General features: G+C 35.8%; 1 protein-coding gene across 2 annotated transcripts in view; it reads right to left on the bottom strand.

Moving 5' to 3' along the window:
- ANKIB1 (ankyrin repeat and IBR domain containing 1) overlaps positions 1–12,560 on the bottom strand; it is a 165,118-nt gene that overhangs the window by 58,926 nt on the left and 93,632 nt on the right. For both annotated transcript variants that reach the window (XM_011963243.1, XM_011963244.1), the window contains exon 5: positions 7,507–7,624. In XM_011963243.1, coding sequence (XP_011818633.1) covers positions 7,507–7,624 — 118 coding nt within the window. The remainder of the gene's footprint in view (positions 1–7,506; positions 7,625–12,560) is intronic.

The raw sequence follows: 12,560 nt of genomic DNA, 5'->3' as shown, positions 1-12,560 counted from the left end.
GGTTTCACTGTGTTAGCCAGAATGGTCTCGATCTCCTGACCTCGTGATCCGCTCCCCTCGGCCTCCCCAAGTGCTGGGATTACAGGCGTGAGTCACCGTGCCCAGCCAAAAGACTGAAAGTCTTAACCAGTAAAACTGAAGTGAAAACAATAAGACATCCAGAAAAATCTCAAATATTTGAACATTAGACTATAATATTCTAAATAACTGATGGGGCAATGCAGAAAGGGAAATTTTGAAATATTCAAAAATGAATGATAAAGAAAATACAACATACAAATTTTTTGGCTTCAACAGGAAAAAAAAGTAAAAAAGATACGAATGACAAATCACAAAAGAAATACAAATGTACAGGAACCATGAAAATACATTGGACTTTAAATGAGAAATGTACAGTTTTAATTAAGAGCTTATTGTTTGAACTTGTAATTTTATTGCTAAAAATTCATCCTAAGTAAATTAATGGATAGGCACACAAGGGCATATTTGAAGGATGCTAATCACAGCACTGTTTACAATAGCAAAAAGAAAAAAATGGTGCAAATAGCGATAGAGTATGGTATGTTTATATAATGAGATTATGTAGTGATATATGAAAAGCTTTATATCATGCATTAATTTTAAAAAGCATATTATGAAATATATGTAGATTAAGCATACTAGTGTTATAAACATTTTCTCTGTGCCCTACTGGATTTTCATTCACATAGATGATATATTTATTACTTTTAGAGTCATATAAAAATCATGAGAGCCATTTTTGGTTTGAAAATAACAACTATAGAAAAGTTCATTTTTATTTATTTTACTTTGTTCTTCTCTTATTTTACTATTTCAAAATTATTTTCAAAAATATTTCTTCATATCTAAATCAGGAAACAATTCTTTGTAAGATAATTTTCTAGAATCTGTCTGATAGTATACTACATTTGGAACACATGCCCCATATAGTTCCTCAGATTTTCTCATTGCTGCCATTCAAACTGTTAGCAATGGGGCATAGTACAAAGATTATCCTCTGGAACCAGGAAGTCCTGAGTTCAAATTCCAGATGTTACTTATTTAACTGAGCAAAATACAGGATAATTATACCCACTTTGATTCTAACTGTTTTAAGTCTCTGTAATGCATTACAACACATAAGGAATTCAATAATAACAGCATTAAGTACTATTACCTCTTAAAAATTTATCCTTGGAATAATGTAATCACAAATGAATGCAAGAATGAGTGCCATCTCCCGAATTTGCTTTAGCTTAGCACATCCAAACAATTTTCTTATAACAGTCATTAAAAATGGTCATTATAATAACTGTTGAAAAATGTTTAGGATATTATGTGAAGACTTTTAATAAGAATAATATTGGTTACTGTGTTAAAATGTGTCACATATAAAAAATTTGAGGCATACAAAGTAAAAATAACTTTCTTATGATAGTATTATTTTTAAAAGAGTTCCATTATGTTACTTTTTAATAAAAGTAAAAACAACAAATATAACTAATACAGAGAGACATTAAATATGCTACATTTTAGTCTTTTCTACCACAAATATTTTTCAACAAAATTTGTTTGATTCTATCACATCAGACTCCTTAGCAAATATTTATTGAATAACCTTTTATGTCCCATCCACTATGTCAGGTAGTGGGGATACAATGACAGGAAAATCAGACGTAATTCCTTTCCTGTCTCCATGGAACTTAACAGTCTAGTAAGGAGAAGCACATGAGTAAAATAAACACATAAACAACACCAAAAAATCACCACTGTCAGAAACACCATAAAGGGAGGTAGAAAACCAGAGTCAGGGAGGTCAGAGAGGGCATTCCTAGGGAAATGGCATGGCGTGAACATCTAAAGATGAGCGGGAGTTAACCAGATGAAAGGGGGAGGGAAAGACATTCTAGAAAGATAGAATACAGCATGTTCAAAGGCCTGTGGCAGGAGGGAGGGTAACACCCTTGTGAAATTAAAAAGGTCAATGTAGCTAGAGCATGGGACTAGAGAAGAAGCACTGTATGAGATAAGGCTAGAGAAACAGGACAGGGGCTCAGTCATGCAGGATTTTAAAAAAACAACCACTTCCATTTTCAGTTTAGGAGTGATAGGCAATCAATGAAAAATCAGGACTAGAGATAGGAAGAATAGGCTGTCATGATTAGATCTGATAATATTATTTTGACTTTCTTTTTTCTGTAGTGTAGTTGAGAGATGATGGCAGCGGAAATGAAGAAAAAAGGCTAAGTTTAAAATTGGGGAGGTGAAACTGACAATTAAGTGATGACAGGATGGGAGAGGAAATGTCAAAATTGGTGTTCCAGGTTTCTGCCTAGAATACCCAGTTGGTTGGCTGCTGCTGCCATCTATGGAGTTAGGGAACACCAGAGAACCAGGTTCAGTTGCAAGAACATGATCTTAGTTTTAAACATGATGAGTTTAAGGCAGCTTTGAGATAGACTGGAGGGGCTTTCACATAGGCAATTATATACAATATGAAATATGGAGCTCAGAAGAGAGGCCTAGTCCAGGGTGGAGAAATGTATTACTTCCAAAAAGTCTTGGGAAAAGGTAACATTTTCCAGGAAAAGAACAGAATGAGAAGAGAGGATGTGGGAACACAAATGTTTAATTGCTTGGAAGATGATGAACCTCCAAAGGAGTTAAAAATAAAGCTTCAATATAAATTTATTCTAAGCACAAGCAAATTAGCCTCAGTCACGTATTTTGTAAATTATATTCATTTTCTCATTAGGTAATATTCAATTACATAAGTTACTTTTATTACTGGGGAAATACTCAGAGAATGACCTTTGTATTCCTAACATAGTCCTTCTTAAAATTCAACTCCATTTAATAAATACTGCTAAATATTTATGTCGTCGGCTTAATCTACATCAACTTCATTACCTTGGGATTATATTTGACAAGGTAGTATAATACTCAAAACTATTTTCCTGTATAAAAATGAATGAATGCTACCAAGGATACAATCTATAAATCTTCCTAATGGTTCAGTTTAATAGCTCTAAAACACAGCCTGTCCTGGCTTTAAGAGCAATAACAGTAAACTATAGTTAATATGCACTGTCTAACTCACAACCGTCACTTACCTTGGTAAATCTTATTTGCTTATCAAATGTCACTGATACTACCTAAACAACAGAGAAGAGATGCTCACTTGAAAACCTAAATTAGTCTCTATTTTATGCCCTAATAGAGGAATGAAATATAGAACAATGCTTTAGTAAGTTATCAATGCCAAGTATGAAAATTTAGTTGGGTTTCATCTTATTGTAAAACAATTAATTTAGGGAAATATCAATAGAGTAAAAATGGAGTTGATCATTTCATAATATTTAATGATACAATGTGTTAAAAATAGGGATAAAATGTTTCTTTTAATTATGGTGAAATTATAGGTAAAGTTAGATTCTATATGATACTATAGCTTAAGAGTTATGACACAGTATATGATTTGGCTGAATGTAGAGACCTTTGGCAAAGATGGCTATCTGTACACAAAAATGCTACAGCATAGAAACATTTTTTTTGTTTGCAGTTAGGTATGACCACGTGACAGTGAGGTGTGGCCACATGACTGAATTCTGCTCAATGAACGAAACATGTGCAGGAGTGACATATGCCACTTCCAGGAGTGGCTCATAAAACTTCCCACAATTGTTCCTTCATGCTCTTTTCTCTTTCTGACTAGCTGGCTGTAACTAGTAGGCCTAGATAACCCCCAGGACAACCTCAGAAGTGATGTTGTTGGCCAGGCATGGTAGCTCATGCCTGTAATCCCAACACTTTGGGAGGCCGAGGCGGGCAGATCACTTGAGGTCAGGAGTTCCAGACCAGCCTGGCTAAACCCCATCTGGTGAAACCCCATCTCTACTAAAAATATAAAAATTAGCCAGGCACTGTGGTGTGCACCTGTAGTCCCAGCTACTTGGGAGGCTGAGGCAAGAGAATCGCTTGAACCCAGGAGGCGGAGGTTGCAGTAAGCCAAGATCGCACCACTGCACTCCAGCCTGGGTTGACAGAGTTAGACTGTCTCAAAAAAAAAAAAAAAAGTGATGTTGTTTAAGATGACAACATTCCAGTCAGTCAGAGTCCCTAACCAGAGTCCACATCCTACCTAATCTAAATGAAAATGCTTTGGACTATTACATGATTAAGAAATTTTTACTGTATTTAATCCTACATTTTTGTTTCAGCAGCAGCCTACCCTAACCAGTAACTATGACGCGGTGGCTCCCCGCTGATGAACAGCTTCTACTTTTCTGCCAGCTCTACACTATATTTAAATGCATACCTTGCATTTTAAAAATCTCAAGCAAAGGACAGAGTATACCTTCTGGTGCTATGAACCCTAACATAGGTATTTTGTGTTTCTGTACAAGTTTTTTACATTATGACTATTAAGCATTATTATGAGCTAAAACGAAAATATTTTGTTTTTAAAAACTATTCAGAATTTCTAAATTTAATTTTTTTACTCAGGTCTAAAATTTTTTCTATAGAATTTACTGTGAAGTTTATAAACATGGCGATAAAAACATACTTTTATAACAAAAACACTAATTTTCAAAAAATATAAAAATAACATTTTTGGCATATTATCTATTCATTCCAAAACTATTTTCTGAGTGATTAATATATATTAGGTATTATGGAAACAAAAAAAAAAAATTAAAAGCTGCCATTTCAAGGAGCTTCAAGGATAATATAAAAGAAGCAAATAAAGAGATTACAATATTCCATTCTAAATGTATGACACATATATGCATGGGATAAAATGGGAATAGACCCATTCTATGGGTCCCAGTTGAGACTTTGGAAGATACACTTAGGAAAGGTTTCCTAGAAGAAATGATTTCTAAGGACAAGTTGGAGTGGGAAAGGCAAAGAAATGGGAAGACTGACAGTCCAGGTAAAGAACTTTATGTGTCATAAAGTCTACTAAAAATTTTGGATGAGTTTAAGTCTGTAGCGAGCCAGTGAAGGGTTTTCAGCAGGGGAATGACATGCTCAGGTTTCCATTTTAAAAGAACACAATAGTGGCGGTATGAGAAATTAGTTGGGTGAAAGAAGAATGGTAAAACTGGAGACTAGGACTCTGGGCACCTGAATTTAGATGAAAAGTAATGAAAGCCTTAAGTCAGTGGCAGTGGGAATTGAAAGAGCTAGGGAGGGTGAGGGGAGGCTGAAAGATATTTAGAAAGAGAAATAATGGGACTGTGGCCAAATATAATAGAGACAGAGTACTAAAATATGACTTTCAAGTTTCTGGCTAGGAAAATTAGGTGAATATTGCTGCCTAATCAACACAATGGGAGAAATGATGAATCTAGCTGTGATCATTCGTAGATAGTGAGAAATAATAAACAGGCTTTTAGAAATACAGTAGAATACTTGATTAAAGTCAGATTGTAGACATAACCTTTATTGTTTAGGTGGTTTTTGAAGCCACAGATTTTACGAGACAAATGTGCACAGCAATGTTTCTCAGAAGAGTCCACTTGGTAGGCTTGTTCACAACACATATTTTTAGGCCTTACACTAGATCTTATGACTTAGATTCTCTGGGGTTATTCCTAGGAATCTACGTTTATTTTCCCAGGCAATTCTCATTTACATTAAAATTTAAGAGCTACAGGTATGTAAGGTGAGTAAAGAATGGCAATTGTAGAACTGTGGGAAACATCAATATTGAAGGTAGTCTGGGTGTGGGGTCTCACGCCTGTAATCCCAGCACTTTGGGAGGGCGAGGCAGGTAGATCACCTGGATTGGGAGTTCGAGACCAGCCTGGCCAACATGATGGAACCTTGTCTCTACTAAAAATACAAAAATTAGCCGGGCATGGTGGTGTGCACCTGTAATCCCAGCTACTCAGGAGGCTGAGGCATGAGAATTGCTTGAACCTGGATGGCAGAGGTTGCAGTGAGCCAAGATCACACTACTGCACTCCAGCCTGGGCAACAGAGCAAGACTCTGTCTCAAAAAAAAAAAAAGTGTGTTTGTGTGTGCGTGTCTATATATACATATTATATATAAAATATATAATACATATATTCCATATTTTTTTTTGGTAGTGATTCTGGAGTTATATACCACATTATTAACAGTGGTGATCAACGAATGATAAAATAGGGAGTTTAAAATTTTCTTCTGATCAAAAGATTATATAAAAATTTTGGAAGGTGGCATTCTATTTTAGTATAGATGATAAAGATTTATAGTTATTTTAACTATAAAGATTTTTAACTATAAATCTTTAACTATAAAGATTTTTAACTATAAATCTTTATCAGGGCCTCAAAATGACTAGACTAGAAATTTATCTAGGGCCTCAAAATGACTGGAATAGAATAGCCATTTACTTTTCTTTTTAAATGTATTTTTAGTTTTTATTTTTTAAATTCTGCATTTACCTTTATCTTTATAAGAATATTTTTAAACCAGAAAATATTTTTCTTTGAAACCAGCCAAAATGTCAAATATCATGTGGGCAATGACAGAAGCCAACCCAGCATGTGAGAACTCCCAGAATGCCTGTCACAAAGATTACAGAGAACTTAAAACAAACTAAGTACTTAGGAAAATTTTGTTATACAAACTAGTTATGTCTAAAAAAAACAAAACAAAGCAAAATAAAACAAAAAACAAGAAAACCACCCTTAAAAGGGACAATATATTTTCAAGGTGACCCTTTAACTTCACTTTGTGACTTCACGGGGAGAAACAGCTACTACATAAAATAAATACAACTGACAATACAAATAGCGCAATTCTTTTTTTTTTTTTTTTTGAGACGGAGTCTCGCTCTGTCACCCAGGCTGGAGTGCTGTGGCCGGATCTCAGCTCACTGCAAGCTCCGCCTCCCGGGTTCGCGCCATTCTCCTGCCTCAGCCTCCCGGGTAGCTGGGACTACAGGCGCCGCTACCTTGCCCGGCTAGTTTTTTGTATTTTTTAGTAGAGACGGGGTTTCACCGTGTTAGCCAGGATGGTCTCGATCTCCTGACCTCGTGATCCGCCTGTCTCGGCCTCCCAAAGTGCTGGGATTACAGGCTTGAGCCACCGCGCCCGGCAAATAGCACAATTCTTAGGTATATAATTGAACTACCATAATTTTATACTTGAATGACTTCAGCAAAAATTAATATCAAAACCAGGGCTAGGACTATGGATTTCAATAGTCATTCAATCTCATTCAAATTAGACATATTTCTAAAATTAGACAATCTATAATTTGCTTTAGTAGCTCAATTTCTAAAAAGAATTTTCCAATTTCTCCTCTTAGATATATGCCAGTTTATACTTCAACATACAAGATGTTATGAAGAACTGAGTATAGAAGTAACAACTGCACAAAACACAACTTAGGCTTTTTTAACAAACCATTTTGTTCTGTAGTCATGTACAAAAATAGCCCTTTTAAAAACTCAGAAGTTTCAAAAGTTACTTATGTTATCAGAAGCATAAGACATTTCTTTCATTACCATGAGCTCGAAGTAAAGCTTCAGCAGTAAAGAGAGGAGCCTGAAGCATGTCTGCAGTTTCCACAATAAGCATATCTTTTAGTCTACGAAGATCCTGAGGCCTTAATCCTTCATATGGCTTTGAAAAGAAAAAAAAATAAAGTTAAATGGGCATTATACTCATAGGAAGTATCAAAATGCCTATAAACAATATATAGTCAGTACTATGTATCCACAGTTCTGCATTCCATGAATTGGATCAACTGTGGATTGAAAACATTTGGGAAAAAAAAAATAAATGGTTGTGTCTATACTAAACATGCAGACTTTTTTTTGTCATTATTCCTTAAATAACACAGTATAACAACTAATTACATGTTATTTGCATTGTATTAGTTATTATAACTAACCTAGAGATGATTTAAAGTATATGGGAGGATGTGCATACATTACATGCAAATACTACCTATTTTATATAAGGGACTTGAGTATCTGTGGGTTTTGGTATCCATGAGGGTCCTGAGTCCTGAAACCAATCCCCACGGATACTGAGGGATGACTGTACATGATTATCATTTAAAATCTTCCTATTTAAATTTGGTTATTAAAGTTCAAAAGGCTTTTTTAATGCTCCACTATCAAGGACTTCAAACTGCCCTTTCACAAGTCTCTTTTATGCTACAAAACAGATGCTGGGACTCATGTACCTTATTATTCTAAAAATAAAATATCATAAGGGCAAGACCATCTTATCTTACAGTTTTAAAATTTTGGATTATACAAAAAGTATGAGAAATAAAACCCTACAATTCCACCATTGAGCAATAATTATTCAAGTTCTTGGGTATTATTGTCCAGTCTGTTCTTTCTGCAAATCAACTGAGTACGAATATATATGTTCATTTAGGCACAGTTTTGGGTATCCTATCAACATAAAAGAAATGGAGCAGAACTTGGTGAATGCCCACAGTCTCAGCTACTAGGGAGGCTGAGAAGTGGGAGGATCACTTGAGCCCAGGAGTTTGATGCTGTAGTGTGCTATAAGCATGCCGGTGAATAGCCACTGCAGTCTAGCCTGGGCAACATAGTAAGACCTTTTTGTTTTTTTTAAAGGAAAGTTAATCAAAACTTTTCTATATAGGAATACTATTAAGTAAGAGAGAAAGAAGCACTGCAATTTCATCCAAATTATCCTTTAAAAAGCCCCAAACTATCACATACAATTTGCTTCTAAGCTAATTTATGAAACATGAGTTCCCCTACAAAAACTTAGTAAATGCTTTAATGGTTAAATTAGTACTACCCATTCCAGTACAGAAGTCATACATTGCTTCTAGAAAATGTATTCCAAATCCAGACTTGGGATTCTAGGTACCTCTCCTTGCCTCAGCAATGACATTGAGTATTTCCTGATATTCCCAATGGTGGCAACTGCATACTTCCTGGTCTTATATTGTAAATGTTCTTTTTCAGGTTAGCCATCATTCGACTTCATTTACGTTGAATCAAATAGGGAGAGAGAAAATGGTGAATTTAATCATGACTCTCCAGACCAGTGTTATCTAGAGAATGACAGCGCAAGTAACGTATAGGAGAAAATTAGCTTTGCTTGCCGTTCTGACATAATATATCTGAAGATTTAATTTTAGGTAAATTAAGAAAGAAGGGATAATATGAAACAATCTGCCTAGATCCAGTTTTTTAAAATGCATGCAGTTTTAAACTTCAATAGGTAACAGTGGAAGAAAAATAATTCTTAAAGGATAAAGACACACTGCCTTCATGAACATATAACATATGCACTCTGAATCTTCACAACAGAACTGTAATTAGGTCATGTGAAGCATTTTAATACATTGCTCAGTCCCAAGTGGGCACTACTTCTCTCTTCTGCAAGACAGATTAAAATGAAGGTGCCTTTCTCTTTCCTGTTGCAAAGATAAACTGCTTCTATTTTCAGACTAAACAAACCAGCAATAACCTTCAAAGCAGTCAGTACTGACATAAAGAAAAAGAAAAACTAAATTTAAAAGAAACATGAATAAAATTACCTCTTTTGCATCAGTGCATACTACTGCTACCAAAAGACCACTGAAAAATTGTGAAACAGCCTATTATACAAATTGCACTACCTTCATATTATTATAATAGTTCTCTTCAAAAATTATTTCAGAAAGGTTGTCACGTAAAGGCGTTATGAAAGTATTTGTTCTTATTTTTTTCACAAGGAAAATAGCCTCTCCTCCCTATCGGTAAAACATGTTTATTGCTAAAAGAAAAAAAAAGAATAGGCACTTATTCACCCAAAAGTATCTGTAACTGTTAAAAATTTAAAAGACGTTTAGATGCTCAGGGAGAAAGGATATTTCTAATTCCCCTTAATAGCAATCTCTCATTAGCTGATCCATGAGCTTAGCTTGGGAGGGAGGGCGGAAAAAATAGCCAGGAAAGTTTTTAGGATTCTTTGACCCTTCCCTTCATTTCCGCTTCCTCTCTCTTTATTCTGCAGTTCTTGCCTGTGCATGAAGACCTAGGCCACCCTGAACTGTGCTCTGAAATGACAGGAAGCCAGCAGCTTCTGCAGAGCAGAGTAGGTTAAACCTGCTAACTAATGTAGTCAGCAATGTCCAGCATGAGTTTCCTGCCAGAAAAAGAACATTGAGCCTTTTAAAGTTATATAGACTAAGAGAGGGGAAGGGAAGGATGATTATTTAGATGGGCTTTCATAGCAGCATATTGCCCACTTTTCCCTTCATATATTTGGATGTAGCCGCACAGTCCTACTTCTACAGAATCTGACCCCAACCTAGGTCTAATACTCGCTAATTTTTCTGTTCTCCCTCTGGTGTTTAAATAAATTGAACACACTCTTCCTAGCCATCACTTAAATACCTCATTTAAGAAATCTCTTTACAGCAGTTCCCACTCTCCAAAATTACATGTTCACTTACTTTTAAACTTATTTGTGTGTTTCTCTCTCCCTGTTGGAATGTAAACACCTAGAATGTAGTCACTTATCTCTGTTCCTCCAAGCATCTAAAACAGCCTCTAGCAGTCACTCAGTTTTGTTGAATGATGGGAATAAGAAGTGAATTTTACCAATTTATAATTTAATTATTTGGAGGAAAAGACTAAATTAAGAAGTTATAGAAATATATTATACACTGTCCACATCATTAACTAAATTAAAACTCAGCTGAAATATACATTTCACCTTCAGAACATAAATTTTTAAAAGTACCTAAATATATGACTTAATGCAATCACACAGCAGGCCATGTAAAATCACTAGCATAAGCAAAATAATCCAGAAGTCAACCAGGGTCAAAGTAGAAGGTACAAATATAAGTTTTAAAAAACGCATTGACATTTTTAAAAATTCAAGGGGGCTTGGTGTGGTGGCTCACACCTGTAATCCCAGCACTTTGGGAGGCTGAGGTGGGTGGATCATTTGAGGTCAGGAGTTCAAGACCAGCATGGTCAATATGGTAAAACCCTGTCTCTACTAAAAATACAAAAATTAGCCAGGTGTGGCAGTGGGTGCCTGTAATCCCAGCTACCTGGGAGGCTGAGGCAGGGGAATCACTTGAACCCGGGAGGCGGAGGTTGCAGTGAGCTGAGATCGCACTACTGTACTACAGCCTGGGCAACAGAGTGAGACTCTTTCTCAAATAAAAAATAATTTAAAAAAATTCAGGTAAAACTCATAACATAAAATTAACCATTTTAAGGCATACAATTCAGCAACATCTAGAACACTTTCGGTGTTGTACAATCACCTTTATCTAGTTTCAAAACATTTCCATCATTCCAAAAGAACGTCCTATAAACATTAAGCGGTCACTCCTTTTTTTTTTTTTTTGAGACAGAGTCTCGCTCTGCCCCCAGGCTGGAGTGCAGTGGCCGGATCTCAGCTCACTGCAAGCTCTACCTCCCGGGTTCACGCCATTCTCCTGCCTCAGCCTCCCGAGTAGCTGGGGCTACAGGCGCCCGCCACCTCGCCCGGCTAATTTTTTTGTATTTTTAGTAGAGACGGGGTTTCACCGTGTTAGCCAGGATGGTCTCCATCTCCTGACCTCGTGATCCGCCCGTCTCGGCCTCCCAAAGTGCTGGGATTACAGGCTTGAGCCACCGCGCCCGGCCAGCAGTCACTCCTTATCTTCCCTGCCCCCAGTTCTTGGCATTTTAGTTTTCTCTCTCCTTATTCAGCTGTTCTTGCCTGAGCATCACAGGATGCCAGCAGCTCCTGCAGAATACAGTAGGTTAAAACTGCTAACCAGGTAGCCAGCTAAGGCAATGTCCAGCATATGAGTTCTGTTTCCATGGCTTTTATCTGTTTGGATCTTTCATATACATGGAATCATCCAAATGTGACCTTTTGTGTCTGGCTTCTTACACTTAGCATAATGTTTTTGAGGTTGATCCACATTATATACAGCATGTATTAGTAGTTCATTCCTTTTTATGGCTGAGCTATATTCTATTGTGTGTATATCTCACATTTTGTTTACCCATTCATTAGTTGATAAACATTAGAGTTGTTTTCACCTTTTGGCTATTATAAATAGTACTGCTGTAAACATCCAGGTAATATAGGCATTTATTTGAGTATGAAAGTATTACTCTTTACATTGTGGAAATAGTAGACAAAACAAATTCAATATGCGTTGAAAAAATCTACCAAACTAGAAAAATACAGGGACATGTGATCATAGTATTAGCAAGTCACAAATTCAGAAGACAAAAAGGAAAAAAATTTATACCTCTGAATACCATATAAGTAAAAAACTTAGGATATGGAAAAATACACAAAGTTCTCTTAGAAAGCATTAAGAAAACATACTTCACAGAAAATGCACAACCGAACAGTCAATTTACACAATAATCAGAGAAATAAACAAGGTACCATTTATTTGTCCAAACTGGGTAAATAATAAAAACAATGACAATATTCAGTGCTAGCAAGAATGTGGAGAAAAAGATTCTCTAATATACTAATGAAATAAAAGTAAATCAATATAATCTTTCTGGACAGTTTTTTTTTTTTTTTTCATTATACTTTAAGTTCTAGGGTA

Source organism: Colobus angolensis, unplaced genomic scaffold (assembly GCF_000951035.1).
Source record: "Colobus angolensis palliatus isolate OR3802 unplaced genomic scaffold, Cang.pa_1.0 Scaffold605, whole genome shotgun sequence".
Lineage (NCBI taxonomy): Eukaryota > Metazoa > Chordata > Mammalia > Primates > Cercopithecidae > Colobus > Colobus angolensis.
The sequence above is the reverse complement of the archived record's forward strand: the minus strand, read 5'-3'. Positions and strand labels throughout refer to the sequence as shown.